At 39.3% G+C, this 26,469-nt stretch overlaps 1 protein-coding gene across 1 annotated transcript in view; it reads right to left on the reverse strand.

The window, feature by feature from the left end:
• Positions 1–391: 391 nt before the first annotated feature.
• Positions 392–26,469, reverse strand: part of grin2aa (glutamate receptor, ionotropic, N-methyl D-aspartate 2A, a) — a 196,888-nt gene continuing 170,810 nt past the window's right edge. The window contains exons 13-14 of the mRNA XM_052022037.1: positions 18,502–18,740; positions 392–6,519 (exon numbers count right to left, since the gene is read on the reverse strand). Of these exons, the coding sequence (XP_051877997.1) occupies positions 4,717–6,519; positions 18,502–18,740 (2,042 nt within the window). The 3' untranslated portion in view covers positions 392–4,716. The remainder of the gene's footprint in view (positions 6,520–18,501; positions 18,741–26,469) is intronic.

A 26,469-nucleotide genomic window follows, 5' to 3' on the forward strand; every position in this document is an offset into this window, starting at 1 on the left:
GTAGCCAATTCAAATTTATCACTTACTATGAAGAAAGCAACTTTCATAAGAAATGAAGAAGTCAATTTTTACATTGTATGCTCCCACAAGCAGTTGTATGATCATGAGATTGGGGTTTCGTACTGTATGATGCATGAGATTATGTGGAAATTTAAGTGATCATCCAGTACAAGACCAACACAAGTGTCTTGCCCACAATTTACTAACACTGAAAATGATATGGATGACTAATAAACTGCTAAGGTTTATTGTTTGTGTATAAACTATTTAAGCTTCCAGTGCAAGGACCAATAAAGGAGTCAGTTAATGCAGAAAAGCTCATTTGAAATAACCACAGTATTAAAAAAAGTTAAGTGACTATAGTTTTAATTTTGATATAAAGTGGCAGAAATAGTCTTCCTTAGAAAAATGGTACTTTTACTTATTTACATTTTTACATCAGATTTTCTGGCACAATTGACAACCTATTTACATCAAATGCTGTTGCAGTAAACACTTTGAACGTTCTAAATCCATTCCATTTGTAATTTCTACACATCTACAATGAAAAAAAAACACATATTACAGTTTTAAAGACAACCTTGGCAAATATTACAGTTAGAGTTCATATAAAGATCAAAACAAATGTAAATACAGACTTCGATAGCAGATATGTTTGAAATCTATACTGTCACAAAGTAATAATTAGTATTTTCTCATCTAATGAAGGAATAGGCAGGAATCAAATTACTTTAGTACCAATAATTAAACAAAATATCATTGTGAATGTTTAGCAAGGCAAAATGTGTGTCCAATGCTTGCACGTCCAAGTTGCACATAAATGTAAATTGGATAAGCATGACATATATTTTATGGTTGAGGACAACATGCACACAGCCAAAGAACATTTCAGACCCAAACATTTGGTTACTAGCTTGAATTCATTCTGTCTAGCAAAATATACATCTTATATTTATTTATGCTTAGTCCTCGCCAAATATCTTACTGAATTGTTTTGTGTAACTCCCTCACTAATGCAATCTGAAATATGTCACTAGCATGACTGTCACCCAGATCAAACTTACTCCACTTCAAGAAGAAAATGCAATATCTCTTCATTTAAAGAGAAATATTAAGGGGCACAATTAGAATACAAAACAGTTACAAACTAAAAAAAAATACATGGACATAGAAAAGATAATATGTTTTGTTCTGTGTTGAGTTACAGCCTAATTTCCTTGACTAAGAAAACCAATTGTGCAAACCAGGAACCGAAATAGTGTCAGCCACCACTGTACCTGAATTAAACATGCTGCATGTGTGGCAATCAAATTTCCACAATATCATGTTACTCCGCTAACCTTAGAAATCATTCTATGCCAAAAAGGGCAATAAACTATGAGAAATAATAATAAAGGCAATTAATATCGTTCAGCTAAATATATATGGCAATCTACTGTTGTGACTTGTCGATAAAATATAAGTAAAGATACAGCATTAATGGGCATGGATAGGGATGAGAAACTACTAATTAGCTTGTGCAGTAGAAATGTACGATATCTCGTTACACTCATAACTGCACTAATTACCATAGTGTTGGCTTTGTTTAATCAGATATGTAAATGATGGTTTATAATTTTAGTAACTATTTTTCACATTCATTACTATAATACAATTATATAAAGATCAAGCTTTTTGCAATTTACAGCTGAAATATCGCTTATGTCTTTATATAAAAAGTGTTCTGATAATGGTAAAATAATCAAGCTTTTGAAAGGCCTTTCCTTATTTTTGCACAATAATCAACTTACATGTGTTGTGGTACAAGGCCAAACTTTTCTTGAGTAATCTTGCAAATGTTCAAGATATTCTTAAGTAATGTCAGTTGTTTGCTCTATACTAGGTTATTCAATTACAAAAGAATATCATTAAAAAGCAGAATTTTTATAAAAACCAGCAATTTCAAAAGGAGAATGAATGATTCCATCATCACTAGTTTAAGCGACTGAGGCTTGGATACTTCCTATAGTGAAATGATGTTCACTAAGGAAGGAGTGTAAACTATTTTAATAGGTTATTATAAGTGGGAGAGCTTTCATGGTAATGTCAAATAATCAGTGATTGTAAAATTAGACTATTCCTTATGCAATAAGTTTAAAGTGACATAACTCCTGAACAATTGGTAGTGTTCTTTTCATGCACAAGACATTATCAAATGATACTCTATCTATACCTGTAGCCTACACGTTAAAAAGATTGGTGTGCTGCAAGTTCTAGTAATGGTTCAGCTCGCCAGGAAGGTTGCCATGCTGGGGTGAAGGAGGTATTTGAGTTTTAATGGAGCTTACTACGTTGTTTTTCAACATAAACTGTATTATTGCTTGAAATTATATTGTGTGATGAGTGGGAAGCAGTATTGTATTAAAGTGCATGGAAGCATTGTTGGAAATGTATTCCCTCCCCTTCTTTTTAACACCCTTCTCAAAGATCTGGTGTATGAGAAAACACAGTGGGAATGTACTGGAATTAAATTTAAATCTTTAATAGAGTTTTAAAATTCTTGTATTATTGACAGTGTTGTTGAAAGTATTATTGAATAAGCTTTCAGTGTAAACACATAATTTGCTTTCTGGAAGAAGATTCTGCATTCACTGAGCAATGAATTTCTCAGCAGTGGCCATTCAATGTGACCACTCGATGGTTTCACTAAGTTGCAGCGACTAAGATTAATGGTCATTAAAACTAGATTGCAAGGTTGGAATTAAAACTGTAAAGACCTCTGAGATTGCTGTATTCCCACTAGCATTTGCAAGAATCACAGAACATCATTTAATTTCTTTTCTAATTTAATTTTTTTCTGTGCTAGCTTCAAGAAATCTCAATGTAATTTTTAGTGAGTTAGTTTTGCTCCTAAGTTAAGACATCCACACTTAGTACATTTCTGGGTTTGCTGGCAAATTGGAAATTAATGTTGTAAAATAATACTTGTTTCAAAGGCAAAGCTGATCAATTGGACTGTCGTATTCCTGTATTTATCACAAGTACAAGCAAATTATTGCACTATACTTCTGATAAGCATTTACACGGGGTGTTCCTTTGATACAATTAGATACAGACCTCAGAGTTAAACATGGTATTTTGGAATGAAATTGAGGCCAACTTTCTGAAGTACTGTTTATGCTGAAAACATCTTTATGTTATGTCATTCGCATGATATTGTGAAAAACATCATAAAACAAAACACAGGTACTTTAAGCCTTAAATGGATATATTCAAAGGCGGAATTTTTTTTAACTTAAGCATATCACTGGTACTCAAAGTCATAAGTTCCAGCCCTTTCAACATACAAAATGCCCATAGTGTGCTGGTAGTTATGGAAGTTTTTATTCAAAGCCGTGGGCATATTTCACTTATCAAGCAGCAAAACTCAGCACTGGTAGAAATCTAGAGTTAACTGAAGATACTTACGTATACTATTTTTAATAATTATATGTTCTTTTCTATAATGGTGACATTCTAATGTTTGTTGCCCAAAGGGGCGTATGTTATACCCCTGTTTCCATATTCAAAATAATCAGTTCAAGTTTACATGATAAATATACAATACAATGGGAATATACTGCAAAGAGATGGACTATAAGATTCGTTCACAATTCATGTCTATCAAATCTGGGGAGAGTTAAAGAATTCAGTTGAAGTGAATCCCCAAGCTAACAGCATATAAATTACATTTTGCAACTACCAGGATTTATTAAAATCTCTAATGTTCAGAAGTGCAAAATCCCTGAACGTTCATGCCATGCATTTTATTAGCAAATTTCTGTTGCTCCCCAGCAGTTAATCTTTTCCTGTTGGACTGCTGGTCCATAACTTCTTACAGTGAACAAACTTGAGTAAGCAACAAAGGCTGGAACAAATTACCAGATGGAACAATAGAAAACAAGGCTCAAAATATTACGGCTGCAGCACTGTTACTCAATGTGATGACTTTTATAGGGTTGTAGGAATATTATGCTTAACATTGGAATCCTCACAGTATCCTGTCCAACCGATGTTCATGAAGGTGTTATCCCGAGGATAAATTTGCACAATTGAGAAGGTTGACCACATAAGATAAGCTATGCACTCAGGATTTTTATTATTTTCTAAAGAAAAAGATTATGGCTCTACCTGAGGACCCATTTGTTCTCAGAATTTTTAAAGTATGCCATTAGCTGCTTTAGCTCAGGGTTTCACTTTGGGAAACAGTTTAATTTAAACATTTCAGCAGTTACAGAACTGGAGTAAATATAATAGCATAGTTGCCAACTCCCTACATTTACACAGTAATATTGAGCTTGTCATCTATTTCTTGCTTACTTTACATAACCAGTGTTCTCCTAAGATTCAATGGCCTGCCTAGTGTGGTCTGTTATAGATTAATGCACCGTAAAAGGGAGACAATAATTCCACTAGGTCATTTTATGCAGTCTTCATTTGCAGCAAAGCTAACCAGTTGGTATGATCATCAACATGTATCTCTTTTCTGTTGCTCCTTTGCCATCAGATAGTAGGAAAGGCCAGTCAGCCCTATCTATCAGAAAATAGGAGAAAGAAGACAATGTTAGCAATGACTATCTGGCAAAGCTGCCCCTTAATGTCTCCTAAGATCCTATTTCAAAATGTTGGCAACTATGTACATCATTAGCTACAGCAAATGAATAGCATTAACGTAGAATTAGACAAACAAATGATGAGTCAAACATCTGATTCAATACTAGGCATTTTTTTGTAGACACGTCTATTGCTGGAAGAATTCAAAACCCTGGGAGCACAGTAAATACTATTCCTGCTCGATACATAAGGCATAATATGTTCTGAAATGTACACATCATTAGGAACTCGTCCATCTCTGGAGCAGTATGATGCTGTCGACTTAACAGATGATCTAAAGTGATTATCGTAGCATGCCTTTGATGCAGCAGACTGTTTATATATGTCAGAAGAACTTCGCCCATGGACCAGATGCTGATCTTCGCGAAAGGAGTGCCAGAATGGATTCTCGGAGACGTGATCTGGATACAATGACTTACTCCGCTTGCTTTCCTCCAGATTGTGGTCAAAAACGGAAACCTTCGTGCTAAAGAGTTTCTCTGGTTTAATATTGAATACATGTGCATAAGGGTCATCCTGAAATCTGTCCTTTTCTTTCAGGCTCACACTCCGGGCAGGTCTTCCGAGATCCACTTCCTTAGGCTTTTCAAGGATATTGTCAAAGGAGTGCTGCCTGCTAATCCTGAGCCTGTTTACTCTCTGCATGTTAGAGACATCAGAAGGAGCCCAATGATGGGCAAAGGATTCTTCAGGGCACATGGGGCTTACTGGCTCTTGTAACATGTGATCTTCACTAATGTCATATAAATTTGCCGTGTGTACACAGGCATCGCATCTGTTGTACGGAGACCTGACCGAATAGTGTGTGGTATAGTTAGGCAGCTTGGAAAGGCAGCTTCTGCAGTGTTGAGTGGGCTGCTTGTACCTCTCACTGTATTCTACAGGGGAAATATTTTTCTCCTTCAAGCTGTAGTGCTTATTGTACATGCTGCATTTGTTTTCAGCATTGGGAAGGCTGTCCTCATTATGCTGAGGAGTCCTATTTAGGTGTAGAACTGCTTCCTGTTTCCTGTAATTCTCATTCTGATCATGATACACTGGCGGATAGTCCAGGTCTTCAGCAATTGCCACATTTTCTCGGTAATGATGGTGATCTGAGTGATAATTGGACTCCCTGTCAGAATCAATGGTGTACACTTTCTCGCGATGGTGTTGATGCCCTTCTTTAGCCTTAAGATAAGAGAGCTCTATCTCACTGCAATCTCGAGGATATTTGGCCATCATGGATTTCTTTTTGAAGGTTTCCTTATGCTTATGATGTTTTTGATTGTTATCAGGGTCCTTGTGGGAAGCGGTACGGCTAGAGCAGTCCGACATATCCGAATGGCCAACTTCTTCTGGTAGGTACCTCTGATTTTTCACAGGTTGCTTGGGCTCTACATTGACACTTTCTACCACTGATCCCTGATTCTGCCGCAAGGTTTCCACAGACTTTTTCCATAACTGCCTAGGCCTGGAGTTAAGTTTTGGAGTTTCTGAGCTTACTGTAACCTCCACGGTGTTGGGATTTGCTTCGTTTAGAGTCAATGGGTGCTGCCCTTGGAGGATATAATTGTTACGGTTATCTTTCTGACGGCTTACGTTGAATGTTAACATTTCACCAGTGTTGTCGTTGAAGCCCGTCTCCTTGGGTTGATAGGGCCTGTTGTCAGAGTACAAGAAATTCCCCTTTTGGTCAACCACATCAAGGAGCAATGACCCTCTCTGAATGAAATTGGAAGTTCTTTTAGGAGAGTTTGCTCTTGAAGCATTAAGGTTCGATATATTGGCCATTGGTTTTGCTGTATTAAACAGCCTCAGAATATTTGTTTGAGGACTGTTTAAATCCAGGTTGGGAGATTTCTTCTTTTCCTCATTGGGCACACCATGTATACAGCTCCAGATTCCCTGTAAGACAAAAAGGAGGGAAGAATTAGCATAGCCTGTGTAAGTGCATGCCATTCTGGGGCTGTTGTGCAATAACTTAAGCTAAATGTTTTCAGTGTTTTCAGTGTGTAACCAAAAAGACTAAAGCCAAGGAATCTAATCACCATTTTCAAAGAGCTGAAAAATACATGTCCACTATCTTACAATATTTGTATGTACACTCTGTAAACAATTATGGCTCACTCAATAATGTACATTGGAATCAGAATTAAAACACAGTTGAATAATAATATTTCAATATGAGCAGTTTACAATCTAAAATATTGATCGAGTGGACTTCTTCCTTTGAAATATCACTTGGAAGGAAAATAATAACTCTTCAAGCTGTATAGTTTTCCACTAGAGGGAGCAGGGGAATTACAGAGAATTCATAATGCAGAAACCAGCAAATCTGCATGGTGCTACTATCTGCCTCCCTTGAACCAGGTTTGGAAAACTTGCATGCCAGGCTCCAAGGATATGACTCCGGTATTGGCAAGTGTGCTTTGTGACATGTCTTTCTCATAACCCATTGGTTTTATTCTTACAACTGAGGTGAAAAGCATCTTCATACATCCTCCGAAATATTATTACACACCAGCCCCATGTTACAGAAGGGTTGCATTCCTCGAAAACCATCCTTGCCACGAGTTTCTTCAATCCAAACCCCCTCTTCCCACCAAATCCCATGTTTTAAGCAGAGACATATCCCTAAGGGATGTTTTTCACTCATTTTAAGCCATTTTATCACCGATGACAAAAAGTGATGCACCACTGTTGTTAAACAGCTGAGGCCAACATTCAGGGGATGGACAAGTCTCGTAATGACAACAAAATTTCTCAATTTTCATTTTTTAGTCACTCAATACTGTGGGGCAATGAGATTTGGACATGAGTCACCATGTCGATTGGGTTGGCAGCCACAGCCGTGTTCCTCCTTTGCCACAACCTCTCCAGTCCGAGGACGTGTGAGCAGATGTCTCAGAGTGCAGCACTGCTGCGCTCTTCATCTGCGAGGCATTTTCTCTGACATCCAAGGCTCATGGATTAGGAAAGGGTTTAGAAAGTGGGGATAGGATAGGATTCGAGGATCAGGGTTCAAGGGAGAAAGGTGGTGTGGAAGGAGTTCAGGGGTAAATGACTTAAAGTGCAGTGACAGTGGAAGTGGAGTAAAGGTCAAAGGATTACTTTCAGGAGCTGGCCAAGGCTACTGTGGCTCCCCACAATGCAGCGCATCAGAGAAAATGCCAACGTGCGAATTCCATAAGGGCGAATTTCCGTTACCCAAACGGCCGTCATGCAGGGGTCACTTGTAACCCCCAAATCCTCTTCCCGGTAAAGGAAACTGCCACTGCAAGTCCCTTCTTTCAATAACATCTGCTAGTCAAAGATGTAAAAACATATGACGATTTCATTAATAGTTAAGTTAAAAAAGTTAAGTTATAAAATGAGGAGGATTTGGACCTTCCCTTGTTGTTCGATATATTGGTCATTGGATATATTAATACTATCATAATCTGCATGCTGCCCTGATGCACCAGATCAGCTTGGCTTGACTGAGGCTGTCTCGGTAAGTTCATCATACTGGTATTGAGAGAGGTGATGTCATCATATAGGTATTGGGACAGATGATATTATTATACAGGTATTGGGAGAAGACGCTAGCTAAAGAAAAATTTATGGAGTCTGAGGAAATTGAAGAAGATCTAGTCAGCCATTTAGCTCATGATGCTAAGTCCTATTGATCTACTGCAATACTGATTCTTGCCTGCCTTTAAACTCTGTTGTAATTATCAGCAACACATCAAACCTGGTTTCATATACTAAAATAATAAACTTTATATGATTCTGAAACCATTAAAAGGCAGTCAGATTACCAACGTGTACAGATGGCATCATAAGCATTGAGGGAATTTGTAGCAATCCATGATTATCATCTGATATTAGATCTGAGGTTACAGTCTCAAAATCATTCCAGGGTATTCGTTATTTCAATTTGTTTCATTTAATTTTAAGACACTTATTTTGTTTTTTGCTGCCATTTGGAGCTGTCATGGTAAATGTAGAGCTAATATGCTTCAAGCTGCTGATGTACAATGATATTCATATTGCAGATTAACAGATGTGTAATCACTACAATTTTGCAAGTAATAATCAACAGTTGGGTGAGATATAATTGACTCGGCATGAATTATAAAAATTACATGTGTAGTAAAATCCCTAGACAGCTAGCACATTTGGTAGGTTTCACTTCCAGTCTGGTTTTCCATTACCATATATATTCTTGCCTTTAATAACTAGTAAACCATGTAGACTCACTATTGTCCAAATTTAACAAGTTCCAGTACTGTATGACACGTCAGCATACAGTATGCCAACTAACTAACTTCATAATTCCAGCATTAATCAGCTCCATACAGAGCTAGGAAGCAACATAACATGAAATGAAGGTCACAAAATTCGATGTTGGAGCTTAGATTGGCCGTACCAGTATGAGCAGATTTGATAACTATTCTTGACAATGGGAGGGTGAAATGGCAGATATTGACATTGATTTAAGCAGCAGGAATTTAAGTTATGAGGAGCAATTGACATAGGTTAACTTCTTGAGAAAGCAGATGAATTTGGGTACAAACCTAACTTTTAAATTTTCAAGATTATGAAAGAACAGAACAAATACGAGCAACTTGTTGACCAAAGCAAATTGTTCAAAAAGGAATGTTGCCAAATTATGACCCTGGAACAAGGCAGAGAGTTAGAGTAAACTTCTTCACCAAGGTCCCAGACCTCATTGTCATTATGGAATTTTGAAAAGAAGATAAAGTGGGCAGCTAAAATACATTAATGGAAAGTTAATGATCTTCTTTTGTCCCTAGAAATTCATGGGTTCACATGGAACAGTTTATTAAATTCCTGTGAAGATTCTTGGGATATATCAAAGGTATAGTAATTGCAAATTGTTGTTGTCAAGGTACAATTCTGTGTGCACACATGGAGAGCCGTGAAGCAGTGTTAATCAACTCTGCTGGATTACCGTTCTGCAGTAAAGAAGAGTTTATTCCACAATATTTTATTTTTGTATGCAACCCTAAGCTTGGGATGTCCTGAGATTATAAAAGGCACAATGTAACTCTACGTTTTTCTTCCTTTTCTCACTGCTGTATAGAACAGCTTAAGTGAGTTTTGGAAGAATCATAGACATGTGATATATGCAGAACAGACTCATCCATCTTCCCTTTGATGAATGCTAATGAAACACAACTTCCTTGGAGAGGATTCAGCATAAAATCACGCATAAATATCGGATATAATGGCTAGTTCACTTTTCGTAATAACTTTGCTGTCTAGTCTGTCAGGGTAAATGCACACTAGACAAATAATTGGTTGATTAAACTTAAGTGCAATGAGAAGATCAATGAAGGCTTATGATCCTGTACCAGTAATGTAACATCCTTCACCATTATACTTTGCCAAAAGCAATAAAGATAATTGGCTTCCTCCTTCAATGAATCATTGTCTCTGTCACTGGTATTGTGAAGGATAGAGTTCCACACTTGCTTACGATGCTGGATTCAATGTTTTGACTTGTTAACTCCATGGTACATGCAAAAAGTAAAAAAAAACAAGATGGGAAACAAAATATGAGTATGAATCCAAATCACACGTTTCTGTGGCTTTTCTGCCTACTGTGGCTTTTTGTTTCCAGAGTTTTAATTCTGCTTAAAGATTTGCACCACACCCATACTCAGCAAAGCCTGTTGAAGCACCTCTATGCAAACTTCACGTCTCCTAGGTACGGAATATTACAAATTTAACAGCTGCAAAATGGTTAACCTTGAATTCTTGTATCCCTGTAAAACATGCATCATATGTAGTATTGATGATGAACATATGTAGTATTGCTGTCTTAAAGTTGTACCATTATAAGGACTGTATCTTGTGACGAACTGCTCTCAGTGTAGTTGCAACAATGTTCAGTGAGGAAAGTTCCGGAGTCAGTATGTATTTGTGGAGAAAGCCACAGTGAGAAATGTTGTACATTTTTCTTCTTTGACAGTATAACCTCCATTTTCCATCCATTTTCTAGTATTTTAAAGAGATATTAAAGCATATACTCCTGGGAAAGTAACATTTAAAACATGCGCCTTTTCCATGTATTACATTTTAAATATACCGCTACTTTAATTTCTTAGCACAACTGTTCTTTTTGAATGTACATGCAGGGTCTTGTCCTGCAGTGAAGAAGTACTAAATGCTAGGCCATTTTATCCCCAGGGCTAACAGCGAATGTTGTTTCTCATGGGGCCAGAACTATCCTTCAGATAAGAATGTTCAGATACAGAATAGCGCAGTACACGGACAGTCTCCAGCATCAGGCTTGCAAACCTTTAATAACCTAGGGTCCTTTTATTCAAACTTCCATTTCACAAATGATCCTTCAACAAGATTCAACAAGAGGAGTTTACATCTTTACATAGCCAGGGTGCTGGAGAGCTGCTGGCATGATTCAAGGTACTGATAGGGATCTGATTGATTGTAAGGGTGAGAAATATATAGATGTGACCAAATCCAAAAGGCCTGCAGCCAAGTACTCTAAAGGGACGGTTTGAGAGAGGCATCAGCTTAGCATAAGAAGGTAAATATTTTTGTAGCATCTGTCATTAATTATGGAAGGTTTTGATCTTAAAAATCTGTAAGCAACTGTTACAAAAAGCTTGCCAGATCTGTATTCAGTTTTCTCAAACTTTTATAATGGTCACGTTGTGACTTGTACAATGCAGGTTCGATGGACATCAGCTGGATGTTTACCAGTCAAACTGATATTCAGCATCATAGATTCAGTAGAACTGAATGTTAAGTGGGGATCTCAGCTGCTTAAAAATGGCCCATTAACACCACAGCCCACAATGAATTTGCACCCCTCAAGTTTCTTCCATCATCGTAACCTTTTGCCGATCTTTCCTTCTTATTTTCCCCTTGGCTTTGTTTGTGTAAGTTTAGACAAAGGGTTACCCAGTTTCCTTTTCATTCTGACAAAAGGCTCCACCAGCTTTTCTTTGGAGGTGGACGATGCAGCTGGGGTGGTGGTAGTAGAGGGAAAGGACTGGGTGGAGCAGGTGGTGGGCTGCTGAATGATCTGCTGTATGCTTACAAATCTTTTATTTTCATTTCAGATTGCCTTTACCCCTTTTTCAATAGCGTGATCTCCAAGAAGCCAACTAAGCCAAACAATAATAATAACTAAGGTTCTGCCAAACAGTGAAATCGCTATCAATAATCTGCCATTGGAACATTTGTTTCACATCAGGCCCGATTCACCTATCACCCCTCTGATTGCTGACTAACATTGGCTCCTGGTTGAGCAATGCTTCAGTTATAAAATTTTCATCCTTGTTTTCAAATTTCTCTCTTGCTATATCCATCCCAGGTTCTGTGATTTCCTCCAGGCCTATAATCCTTCTTCTGAACTCCTTTAATTCACATCAACAACACATCCTCAAGTTTTATCCCTCAGTCAGTGGCAGAGTGCTTTCAATTCCCTGGACCCTAAGCTTTGGAACTCTTCCCTGAACCTCTGCACCTCCAACAGTTTCTGCTCATAGAAGAGACTTCTCCCCATTCTAATTTTTCATTAAGTGGCTGTGTCATATGCTGTTTGATAATGTTCTTTTCAACCATAAGAACATAAAACTGTGAGAGATAGGGGCAGGAGAAGGCCCTAAGGCCCCTCAAGCCTTGTGTGGCCATTCCAGTGAAATCATATTTGACCAGAGCATTGGCTCAATATTACGTTCCTACTTGTTCCCCAAAGCCCTTGACTCCACTATAGTTCAAAAATTTGCCTCTCTCAGCCCTGAAAATATTCAATAACACAGCTTCTGAGAATTTCAAAGTTTCATGGTTCCCTGAGAGAAGAACTTTTCTTTATTTCTGCCTTAAATGGGTGACCCCTTAGTATAAAACTACACCTCTGGTTCTGGACTCCCTCACAAGGGGAAACATCCACACTCCTTAGGTGCTCTGATGCAATGAAAGGTACTTTTTTTTAATGTAAGTAGCTGTTACTATTTTAAAGTAACAGCCTTTGGTCAAAGAGTTAAAGTAACCTCTTTTGGTCAAAGAGAACAAATCTGTTGGATCTCAATGGCTGGAAAGTAGCCCACTCATATCAAGAGATGCAAAAGCTGACTGTCTTACAAGACTTTTAATTAGCGTATCATTAGGAGTCAAAGCTGTTGGTGTATTCAGGATTTTTATACACTTGCTTCTTAACTTTCAAAATTTTTGATTATCCACTAAACAATTAAAATAATTTGCGGAGATCAAGTAAATTAGCCGATTATGACAGAGATCACTTTTCCCAGTTGTTCCTTTTAAATAGAGTTATCGATGAGTATTAGTGTTCAAAGCTACTGTAATTATTTGTTAGGGATATTACATTAAAATTTATCTTATTTGTTTATTTCATTTCATCTGAACTTGGAATCAAAGCTGGGAAAATTGTGCTGCAAATATCGGAAACAAAATTAAACTGAGACAAGAATTACCATCTCACTGAATCAAAACAAAGTTGTCTTTAAACTCATTGTTTAAGAAGGATTCCAAATATTTCTGCTTATTGGTACTTTTAAGAAATTCATCCCCAGTTAGTAGCACCAAGCACACCGTATAGCGCAATAGAATTAATTTTGGAGCAAGAGTGTATAACACACTGATGTTACAATATAGTGGGTTTAGTATTATCAACCAGGGATAAACTTATAGACAAATGGGTGGCAAATTTATCAAATACCTAAAAGTTAATGCAATCATATTCATAAAGGTTTTGTTATACTTCTATCTATCTAACCAACTTATTTCAAGTTCTGAATTTAAAAATCATTGTGGAAAGTATAATTCCAAGATAAAACACTAGTTTTAAATGATTTATATAAAATAATTATATTTCCATAAAGAAATAAAGATTTAAAGCACCTTTCATAGCCTTAAGACATTCCAAAATGCACTACAGCCAGTGAGATACATGAGTGGTGTTGCCACATTTGTATTGGGGAATTCTAAGGATGGAAGCACATACCAAATGTTGACATTATTTTACAAAACCCAAATTAGATCTTCATTTTTGTCAACATTTTTACTCTCTCATCAAACCGGAATTGACCATCATTGCATTGTCCTCCAATTCATACTGAATTTTATATTCATAAATAGCAGAATAATAACTGACTGCCTGGCATAACATACAATTGAACCATGCCTTTGCTATTGCCTTCATAGCTGTTGGACCTGATTTTCAGCACCAATAGGCAACTAAATTGTACAATGGAGAAATTTCAAAAGGACACCATTATTAACATCAAGAAAATGTAAATGTGGACAATTTCTTAACTTCATTTTCCTCAGTGTTTTATTCATCCTAAAACAATGTAGCCTACCAGTACCCAACATGACACAAAATTGCAATGAGAAAGCTTTTGATCTATTAGTTTAATGTGCTGGTCTGTGGCAATGGGACCATATCTCTGCATTCAAACATTAATACAGTTCATGAGTGGAGACTAAAGGAGATGTGAAATTGGGCTTCCTATGTCCTCGTGTATGTGAATGTTTTCTTCAGAGAAAACTAAGTCTGGAATTTTTCAAACTTTGTGGGAATTCCCTTTGAAGAACTGAGGATCCTATCATCAAGAGTGAGAGTAGTTAAAGCTCCTCTTATCATTTACCTAAGAACTATACTTTTTTTCCTTAGGAACAGCATTGTACATTTTTGAAAACATCCTTTACACCTCACTAGTTATGCCTCAGACACCATATCTACCAAAGTCAAAATCAAGTATAGAAATTAGAAAGAAAGATACTTATTGCAAATTAGAGCCAGAAGTCCCATTCATAATCATGTTCCAAGGAGCAAGTTTACCAAAACATCTAAACCCTGCTTGACTGCTGATTCACAGTGATTTTTGCAGTCTGCAGTCAGGGAGACAAGGTCAACTCAGTCCCTCCAGTGGAGATGAAACATATTTGTCATCATGGGGAGGCAGACCATCAGTCCCTCAGCAAGTGGCAATGTTGCAGGAGGTGGAGTCCAGAGTTAAGTCATTTTTTATCCTCTTCTTGCCACACATTTCCTACTACACAATACATAACATGCCACAGGTGCTTTCCCAAACTGATTCACCCTTCATCTAAACCCTAACCTTTACTTCCTTTTAGATTCTGAAAATGTCATCAGCTTTGCATCATTTCAGAAGGAGGTGGTAATTCTTCCCAAATAGGCATCAAAACTCGATTTGACCCCAGCTAACCTGGTTTCTTAAATTTCAAACCAACAACTGAGTTCAAATTCCATAAGTAACACAATCAGATATGGACCAGCATCTATAGATTGCTAGCCAAACATCTGGGTTATTAGCCAGGTATTTAAACCAATACAGCAGCACCGACTGTTCAAAATGCTCCTTGCCTTTGATCTCCTGCAGAGCACCAGAAATGCTGATGGACGGTGCAGGAAAGCAATTCCTCTGTGAGCATTTCACGTGTATCTCCCTTCCCACCCCAAGTAAACCAATACTGCAGGAACCCCAGCACAGCCAGTGTTAATACAACCATCCGATTGCTTCATCTCAGCCCAGTCTTATGGATTTTTCTTCACCTCACTTCAGAAATTAGGAGCAGCAAATATAAAATGAAACATATTCAAATCTTGACTTTGATGGGTGCAGAGTGGTTAAATTCCTGGACTATTTTTCATGTCTCTATCTTCAATATATAGTATGCCTCAGGGATAACTATCCTCTACACAATGCCTGCATACCCTACCAACTAAAAGTACACCTGAGATTGAAAAGACACCACAATATGTGATGGTGAAGCTATGACGAGCAACCCAACCCACTAAAGTGATAAGGTGGAAATTTCTGAACAAATTAGCTTTCATGTAAACAGGATAAGACTGTTTTCTGGTCATAATGTTTGCCATTACTAATGACTTCTTCATCACTGAACATTTGTTTCTAAGGAAAATATACATGCTTCTAAGTCTCCTTAGCATTGTTTGATTTCCATTCAGTACTGCAGTTGCCTCATCGGAGTGTCATCAGTGATGTAGTTTGAGGTTTAGAACAAGTGGACCAACCAAAATGGTGAGCAGAGGTGAAAAGGTCTTGCACTCAGCGTAAGGTGCGAAAACTGTGTTGTAACCAAATATACATTCCAGGAAGATCTTTACTTAGAGAATACCCATGTATTGCAGGGTAAAGGCCCCCCCCACCCAATTTTGGGCTGGATCCACCCTCCAAGATATGATGGACATCAGATATTGTTATTATCTAACATCTGCTTCACCACTGGACAGAAAGGACAGGGCAGAGGGTCTTCAACACGGCTGGTGTACATAGACCCTTGAATGAAGCTAACCTTCATTTAAAAGATAAGCTTAACTAATTTTTTTTCAACAAAGAAAATGCTGGAGGAACTCAGCGGGTCAAGCAGCATCTGTATAGGGAAATGGACAGTCAATGTTTCGGGTCGAAACCCTTAATCTGGAATGCAATAGCATTGGTGTCGGGGTCTCGACACGAAACGTCAACTATCCATTTCCCTCTACAGATGCTGCCTTACCTGCTGAATTCCTCCAGGATTTTGTCTGTTGCTTCAGATTCCAACATCTGCAGTCTCTTGTGTTTCCTCAAATTTTTTTTTGTTTCAGTTTCTTTGTTTCATTGTATATTTGTTTTTTTAATTAATCAGCAAGATAATAATACAATTTTAACCAGATTTATTATCTTTATTTTTAATTACTGCTCTAATCTTTGTATTATATTTATTCCATTTCAACAGTATTCAAATGACTTTAAGTATCAGAGACAGCAGCCATCAGGGCAGTCTTGGGGACAGGGCCTTGGATTTAAACAGTCTGGTTTAATTGTAGTTTGCCTCAAAATTCATTGCCAGCCTGATGCACTAAATGGAAAAGAAAGCTGTGTCGCTGGCTTTTTCACTGTACATCTGAAATCCTCTGAAATTCATTCTGTTGAAGTTAGTGGAAAGAATTTCATAGGCAGAGTACTATGCGCTGGTACTATTAGTAAGTACAATTTGTGAGGATAACTAGGCACAAGTTTCTAACCATTTGTTGATGTGTGTTTAACCTGCCCCATCCAGATGCAGTTACATTTTAACTCTTGCACAAATCCTTCTTTTATAATGACTTAGACAAAAGGCAGAGACAGTGAGTTGTGATCTGGAGCATGCTGCCTGAAAGGGTGATGGAGGCAACATAAAAATGTTCAGAAGGGAACTGGACCTCCACTTTTAAGAAGGGAATATCTGGTGGGCTACAAGGAAATAGTAAAGGTGTGGATTTTTTTATATTCATTCAAGGGATGTGGGCTTCGCAGGCTGAGCCAGCATTTAATTGCCCATCCCTAGTTATCCTTGAGAAGGTGGCGTGAGCTGCCTTCTTGAACTGCTGCAGTCCTCGAGGTGTGGGTATGCCCATTTTGCTGTTAGGGAGAGTTCCAGGATTCTGACCCAGGGACAGTGAAGGAGCAGTGATATATTTCCAAGTCAGGATGCTGTGTGGCTTGGAGGGCAACCTCCAGGTAGTGGTGTTCCCATACTTTTGCTGCCCTTGTCTTTCTAGCTGGTAGAAGTCGGGGTTTAGAAGGTGCTGACTAAGGTATCTTGGTGAGTTGCTGCAGTGCATCCTGTAGATGGTACAAAATGCTGCTACAGTGCGTCGGTGGTGGAGTGACTGAGTGGTTGTGGATGGGGTGCCTATCAAGTGGGCTGCTATGTCCTGAATGGTGTTGAGCTTCTCAAGTGTTGTTGAAGCTGTACTCATTACAGGCAAGTGGAGAGTGTTCCATCACAATCCTGACTTGAGCCTTGTAGATGGTGGACAGGCTTTGAGGAGTTAGGAGGCGAGTTACTCGCCGCAGGATTCCGAGCCTCTGACCTGCACTTGTAGCCACATTATGTATATGGCTACTCCAGTTCAGTTTCTGGTCAACTGTAACCCCAAGGGCATTGATGGTGGGGGATTGAGTAATGGTTATGCCATTGAATGTCAGGGGGTGATGGCTGGGTTTTCTCTTGTTGGATATCGTCATTGCCTGGCACTTGTGTGGCACAAATGTTACTTCCCACCTATCAGCCCAGGCCTGGGTACTGACCAGGTCTTGCTGCATTTGGTTCTGGACTGCTTCATTATATGAGGAGTGAATGGTGCTGAATGTTATGCAATCAACAGCGAACATCCCTACTTCTGACCTTACGAATGAAGGAAGGTCATTGATGAAGCAGCTGAAGATGGTCAGGCCTAGGGTACTACCCTGAGGAACTCCTGCAGAGATGTCCTGTGGCTGAGATAATTGACCTCCAACCATCATAACCACCATCTTCCTTTGTGCTTGGTATGATTCCAATTAATTAGATGGTTAGTTCAGGGAGTTGGGGCATAATGTACTAAATGTCCTACTTCTGTACTGTCTGATTAGAGGCACGTGGACTGATTTGGTATAGGGTTCTCCCTTTATTCTCGTGGTAGATGCCATGGGTTGATGCACTGGAAAGAATTTAACTTCCAGCCATGATGTAAAAGAAAACTGTACAGAGTGTACAATGGGTGGCAGGTGAAATATCACACTATTTACATCATTGCTCTAAGTTAAAATTACTCCCACTCAGTGTAAGAACCAATGTTCTTGTTTTAATAACACCATGTTGCAAGTTACTTTTCTTTTAATCTGACAACAGAATGCTTCAGCATTTGATGGTAATTTTTACAATTAAGTGTAATTGTTGTATTGCCTTTAACATTATTAGATGAAGTGTTATTCTTCTTAAAACTGAACACATTTTATACTTAAGATCTAAAAATACAAAATAATAAAAAGAAAGCTATTTAAATAGTTCAGGCAACAACCGGAAGTGGGCAAGGCCACATTTTTCCTCACTCACCCTGCTGATTGAGAAGAGGAGTCCTGGTTTTCCAGTGCAAGTTCCCATGAAGCAGTGTCTCAGGCTCCAGTAAAACCAATGCTCCCACACAAAGGTGATCAGGCTCAGTGCCATGGCAGCAGCCAGCATGTAAAACACACCCGCCATATTGTCAACATCCAACTGGCTGCTCATCACTTCGTTCTTCTCATTGTGACAAATGCCAGTCAGCCACAAACTCTCCAGTTCTTCCATTTCACCTGCAAGAGAAGCACAGATTGGTCCTGAGTCGGTACACATATCATCATCTGCAGAATGGAGCAGATTTCAAAACCATCCAACTAACTTCATCCACCACTGTCCAACCTCCTTACTTTAGCCCCTAATGACTGACACCACACAGTTTCAAGATTGGTCATTAAAGACTGAATTGAAGAGAAATTTATTCTCTACCCAAAGAGCTAAGGGCAATCAGCCATTGAGTGTTCAAGGCCAAGATCGATAGATCTTTGTATATTGTAGGAATCAGAGTGTATTCTGATCGAGCAGGAAGGTGGATAAGCCACAGGATCGGCTTTGATCCAACTAACAGATGGAACATGCCCAAGAGACCTTGTGGCCTGTTGCTACTTCTATTTCTTAAGTTCCTATGTTTTTATTTCAGCTCCTAATATACATTTAAGAATGAATAGCTATAAAATCAACCACAGAGCTTGACTGCAGAGACAGTACAGAACTGATTAAAGCAATTAGAAAAATGATCCCCCATCCTAACTTGAGAACAGATAGATGAAGGTTGAAGTGCAGGTCAACTGTGCCTCCCCCTCTCCAATCACACAACCCTTCTGCACCACACTTCCAGGCCTGGGGGATGATGGGGTAAAGGTTAATCATCAGTCGCAAGCATTAAACATTCATGCCAACAGTGGAAGTGCATTGTAATCCACTTCTGAATTTTAGTTTTTAAGATTTCCTTGGACCTCAATTTCAGAAGTAGAACATAGCACCCTTTTAGCAGATAAAACTATGAATGAATTTTTACAGTGAGTTCACTCTGGATCTGAAAATATCTATAAATACAGAATATCGGAAGATGGGAAGCAGTTTCTGCTAGCCTTTCATAAGCACTTTAGTATAAAATATCTGTAGTCTATTTACAATGGTAAAAGACTCATAGCTAGAATATATTTATGCTGTCAGATATTAGCCAGTGACAATCGAAAAATTTATCTGTATTACTGTCTTTAACCGGGACATTGAACTGTTTAAAACAACGGGGTTAATACCTGAATTAAAATAACACGAAGGAATATGTCGAACACTTATAAATAATACTGACACAGTGTTATTTCAAGGCCCACAACTTCTATGAGATAAGTGGAACATTATTAAATTAACCAGAATATAGAGATTGTAGGTAGCCACCATCATAGGATGTCACTTTTGAGTTAGTGCTGCTTTACAAACCATCATAAGTGCACAAACGGGCGCAAGATTTACAATAAATCTTAATTCCACGTAAGAGAGTTGCTAGTAAAAATTAACTGGATTATAAGCTTTTAATGTGGTTGTGATATAAAATCAAAAAGGACCTGCTTAGGTTTATAGAAAGCTTAACTGCTGCCAGTTACCCATGCCGTTTGCTCATCTATCGGAGCTTATATGGGAATGTAGAAGCCATTCAGCCCCTCAAATTTCTTCCCACATTTATTCAAATCAAGGCTCATTGGTACAAGAGTCCAGTCACCAGCATTTGTACTCTTTGCTGCAATGCTCATGCTCCACAAAGATCTACCAGGGTCTATCTTGACATTTTCAAATGCTGAACTTATTGTCAGTTTTAAAATCATTCTAAACTCTGTAAGATTTTTTTTAAGAGAGTTCACAATATGGCAGAACTACAAAGTATTATTGAGAAACACGAAAGGAAAGTGACAGCCTTGAGCACAGCAGAATTTCTAGGCCAGTCAAAAAGCACACAAAACCTTAATTAGGTCAATAAATAGAGCACCTGCAGCAAGATCTGTAAGTAGTTGAGAGGCAATATTAACCTTATTTGTCGTGATTGAATCCACCTGAAATAGTACTTCTTGCATATTCTCGGAATTTTGTTTACATCAGGAAGACTGCAATGTCATTTGAGCTGGAAGTATTTATTAGTGTTAATCACTGAGCTAACTTCTGTCAAAACACTCAATCCATCCAGAAACATCAGTCATCACTCTTCATCTCAGGAGTTTGGATAAGGATGGGAACTTGGAAAGATCTAGGAATCCCAATGTATGGCATCAAAATTAATCACAGGATGTAGGCTCATGCCTGCGAAGTCTCCTGTGCTGAAATTAGAAGCTCATGAAGCCATTGAATGTAATCACCAAGCAGAAACTGAATGCCTCACAAGGGAAGGGAATACTAGTTACCAGCCAAACAACTGATTTCATGGGGATCCCTCTGAAGGCTTCGAGATCACAAGATCACAAGATAAGGGAGCAGAAGCAGGCCATTCGGCCCATCGAGTCTGCTCCAAGGAAAAGGGAAAAAGAAATGGGGTGGGAAAAAAAGAGAGAGAAAAAAAAAACTATTCTAATCCCATTTGCCAGCCTTATCCCCATATCCCTTGATACCCTGACTATTTAGATATCTGTCTATCTCCTCCTTGAACACCCCCACTGATCTGGCCTCCACTGCTGTGCGTGGCAAGGAGTTCCACAATTTCACCACCCTCTGGGTAAAGAAACTTCTCCTCATCTCTGTCTTGAAACTGTACCCTCTAATTCTAAGATTGTGCCCTCTGGTCCTGGACACGCCCACCAAGGGAAACAGCCTAGCCACATCTACTCTATCCTTACCTGTCAACATTTTAAATGTCGCTACGAGGTCCCCTCTCATCCTTCTGTACTCCAGCGAGTACAGTCCAAGAGCCGACAAACGCTCATCGTACTTAAGCCCTTTCATTCCTGGAATCATTCTCGTAAATCTCCTCTGAACCCTCTCCAACGTCAGCACATCCTTCCTAAGATGCGGGGCCCAAAACTGCGCACAGTATTCCAAATGAGGCCTCACTAGCGCCCCGTAGAGCCTCATCAACACTTCCTTACTTTTATACACTATACCTCTCGAGATGAATGCCAACATAGCATTCGCTTTCTTAACCACCGATCCAACCTGGTGGTTAACTTTTAAGGTATCTTGTATAAGTACCCCCAAGTCCCTTTGTACTACCGCACTATCAATCTTCTCTCCTTCTAGATAATAATCTACCCGCTTATTTCTACTTCCAAAGTGTACAACTGCACATTTCTCAACATTGAATCTCATCTGCCATTTTCTTGCCCATTCTCCTAAACTGTCTAGGTCCCTCTGCATTCTTTCTATTTCCTCTATGCTCCCTACTCCTCCACTTATCTTGGTGTCATCCGCAAACTTAGCCACACAACCATTTATTCCATCATCCAAATCATTGATGTACAAGGTAAAAAGGAGAGGCCCCAACACCGACCCTTGCGGCACACCACTAGTAACCGGTAACCAACCAGAACGAGATCCTTTTATTTCCACCCTTTGCTTCCTGCCAACCAGCCAATTCTCCACCCATTTTGCTACCCTGCCCATAATTCCATGACCTCTCATCTTATTAATCAGTCTCTTGTGAGGCACCTTATCAAAGGCCTTTTGAAAGTCTAAATACACAACATCTACCGCCTCTCCCTTATCCACCCTACCTGTGATTTCTTCAAAAAACTCCAATAGGTTGGTCAGACAGGACCTCCCCTTCACAAAACCATGTTGACTAGGTCCTATCTTGCCTTGCGCCTCTAGGTATTCGGTAACCTCCTCCTTGAGGATAGACTCCAATAATTTTCCCACCACTGACGTCAGACTAATAGGTCTGTAATTGCCTTTGTGCTGCCTCCCACCTTTCTTATATAACGGAACTACATTCGCTACCCTCCAGTCCTCCGGAACCATGCCAGAATCTATCGATTCCTGAAAAATAATCGCCAACGCCTCCGCTATCTCCACAGCCACCTCCTTCAGAACCCGGGGATGCACCTCATCCGGTCCGGGAGACTTATCAGCCTTAAGCCCCTTTAGTTTTCCAAGCACCTTCTCCCTATTAATCTCAATTGAACTCAGCTCCAATTCGTGAGACTCCTGACTAATGGGCACATTGCTTATGTCCTCCACGGTGAAGACCGATGCAAAATATTCATTCAATTCCCTTGCCATCTCACTATCATCCATTATAATACCTCCTGCACCGTTATCAATTGGTCCTATGTCAACCCGTGTCTCTCTTTTATTCCTTATGTATTTAAAAAAACTCTTAGAATCCTTCCGAATGTTGTCCGCCAGCTTCCTTTCGTAACTCATCTTTGCTTTCCTAATGACCTTCTTAGTTTCTCTCTGCAGATTTTTAAAATCGTTCCAATCTTCTGTTTTCCCACTAATTTTTGCTACTTTGTACGCCGCCCCTTTTGCTTTTATTTTATCCTTCACCTCCCTCGTTATCCACATCTGTGCCTTTTTTCCATTCAAAACCTTCTTTTTTCTTGGAATATATCTGTCCTGCATTGTCCTTATTTCCTGTAGAAATTTCTTCCATTTTTCCTCTGCCGTCCCTCCAGCTAACTTACTCCTCCAATCAATTTGGGCCAACTCATCTCTCATACCTTTGTAATTTCCCTTATTCCACTGAAATATCGATACACCAGTTATCAGCTTCTCCTTCTCAAACTTGAAACTAAACTCAATCATATTGTGATCACTTGTTCCCAGTGGTTCCTTTACCTTTAGTTCCCTAATCACCTCGGGTTCACTACACAGCACCCAATCCAAAACAGCCGATCCCCTGGTGGGCTCCTCAATAAGTTGCTCCAGAAAAACATCCCTTAGACATTCCACAAACTCACTCTCCTGAGTACTACCGCCTTGCTGCATTTCCCAGTCCACCTTCATGTTAAAATCCCCCATAATTATCTTCACATTGTCACTCTGACATGCTTTTTCTATCTCAATCTGCAACTTATGGTCCACTTCCTGACTGCTGTTCGGGGGCCTATATATGACTGCTATTATTGTTCTTTTACCCTTGCTATTTCTCAGCTCCACCCATAAGGATTCCACCTCCTCTGACCCAATGTCCTTCCTTTCTATTGATTTTATATCGCTACTAACCATCATGGCCACACCTCCCCCTCTGCCTACCCTCCTATCCTTCCTATATACTGTATACCCCTTGACATTCAGTTCCCAATCACATCCATCATGAAGCCACGACTCAGTGATTGCAACGATGTCATATTTATTAACCTGTAGTTAATAAATATGATTAATTATGTAGTTAATAAAGATGAACTCACATGGAGAGTGTCACTGTTCAAACTCAGACAGAGACATAAAATGAGGTGGCATTTCACTATAGCCCCCTTAACACGATCACACAAAATCAAATCTTACTCACCAGCCCCCAGAAGTCAAGTCAAGGAAATTGGAGAATTAAATTGAAAGGTATTCACCAATTCTCAATTGGTATAGAAGTAATCTAGAAATTCTAATGCACCCCAATTGGTGTGCCTGATAATCAAGGTAACAATGTACCATAACCATTTGTCAAATGTCATCTACTGAATGGGTGCTGCACATTTTCACGAACGAAAATGAACCAAAATCAGGTTCTTGAGGTGGTCAGGGGAGGCACTGTAGACTTGATCAGGGTCTAGGGTACATTGAAAGTAAATGATCTGGGCCTGGGGTGAGCGAGAAAGATCAGGTATGAGAATTAGGGCTGTACACATGAATGGCAGGAAACCTGTGCCAACAGCTCAATGTTAATCAGAGCTTGACCTAGAGTGACCACAAAATCTCACTACCCTTTCATATTCTGGCTTATTCAATGGACAAACCAGGAAATTATAGGCCGGTAAGCCTTACATCAGTGGTAGGGAAATTATTGGAGAAGATTTTTAGGGACAGGATCTACTCCCATCTGGAAAAGCATACACTTATTAGGGATAGACAGCATGGCTTTGTGCAGAGAGGAGGTCATGTCTTACAAACTTCATTGAGATTTTTGAGGAGGTGATGAAGATGACTGATGATAGGAGAGTGGATGGTGTATGCATGGACTTTAGTAAAGCTTTTGACAAGGTCTCTCATGGTAGGCTGATCCAGAAGATTAAGGTGCATGAAATCCATGGAGCCTTGGTAGATTGGATTCAGAATTGGCTTGGCCGTAGAAGACAGAAGGTAGTGGTAGAGGGCTGTTATTCTCACTGGAGGTCAGTCTTCCACATGGATCAATGCTGGGACCTCTGTTGTTTGTGATATATAAAAATATTTGCATTAAAATGTAGGTGGGTTGATTAGTAAGTTTGCAGATGACACAAAAATCGGTGGAGTTGTGGAGAGTGAGGAAGATTGTCAAAGGATTCAGCAGGATATTGACCAACTGGAAATATGGGCAGAGAAATGGCAGGTAGAATTTAATCCAGGCAAGTGTGAGGTGTTGCATTTTGGAAGGTCAAATGCACAAGGAAAGTATACAGTAAATGGAAAGACCCTTAGGAGCATTGATGTACAGAGGAATCTTGGGGTACAAGTCCATAGCTTCCCGAAAGTGGCAACACAGGTAGATAGGGTGTTAAAGAAGGCATCTGTCAGGGTGTTGAGCACAAAAGCTGGGAAGTCATGTTGAAGCTGTATAAAACTTTGGTTATGCTGTATTTGGAGTATTGTGTGTAGTGCTGGTCATTGCATTACAGGAGGGATGTGGAGGCTTTGGAGAGGGTGCAGAAGAGGTTCACAAAGAAGTTGCATGGATTAGAGAGTATTAGCTACAAGGAGAGGTTAGGCAGAATTGGATTGTTTTCTCTGGAGTGTCGGAGGCTGAGGGGTGACCTGATAGAGGTATCTAAAATAATGGGAGGCAAAGATAGGGTAGATAATCAGAAATGTCAAATACTAAAGGGCATAGCTTTAAGGTGAGAGGGAGAAAGTTTAAAAGAGATTTACGAGGCAGGTTTTTTTTTTACAAAGAGAGTGGTAGGTGCCTGGAACGTGCTGCCAGGGTAAGTGGTAGAAGCAGATACAATAGCAATGTTTAAGAGGCACTTAGACAGGCATATGAACAGGCAGGGAATGGAGGGATATGCACCAGGTGCAGGCAGATGGGATTCATCCAGGTTGACATAATGGTCAGCACAGGCATTGTGGGTCGAAGGACCTGTTCCTGTGCTGTACTGCTCGATGTTCTTTTGTGACTAATTCTGTCTTTATAACTGACACTGCAATATTCACTTGACTTAAATCCAGATGTACTGCATCAGCACAAGAGTTTGTTGAGAAATTCATTTTTCTACTTGGAAATTTACGTGCTGAGTGGGTCTGCATTGCAGACAATTATTACTACCATAAGTGTCCATTTTCTGATATTTTAGAGTGAATTATCAACAACTCTTTGAATAGCTGCCACCCTAGAAGAGTATTTATAGAAAACGAAGAAGCAGATTTATATCTAATTGCCTAAATGCTGATCTTGGTATCTGCAAACACTACTTTCAGAGAATCACAGAAATTTACTGCATGAAAGGAGATCATTTAGCTCATTATATCCAGACCAACCAAAAAACAGCCACCAGGACTAACCCAATTTCCATTCACTTCCATAGCCTTTTAATATTTCATCTTGTGTTAAATTTCATTATGACACAGGAAGCAATTCAGCCCATTGAGTCTGTCCCAGCTCCCAGAGCAACCCCATCAAACCCATTCATTTCCTGTAAACTATTCTTTCACACATGCCCCCGTTGATTCTCCTATCTACCACCTACTACCAGGGCAATATACAGTGGCCAATTTGCCTACCAGCCACTACTTCTTTTGTACATGGGAGGTAACTGGAGCATCCAGGGAAAACGCAGTCACAGGGAGAATGTGCAAAATACCACACAGCACCAGAGGTCAGGATAGAACCTGGGTTACTGGAGC

The sequence above is a fragment of the Pristis pectinata genome, chromosome 8, assembly GCF_009764475.1.
Source record: "Pristis pectinata isolate sPriPec2 chromosome 8, sPriPec2.1.pri, whole genome shotgun sequence".
Lineage (NCBI taxonomy): Eukaryota > Metazoa > Chordata > Chondrichthyes > Rhinopristiformes > Pristidae > Pristis > Pristis pectinata.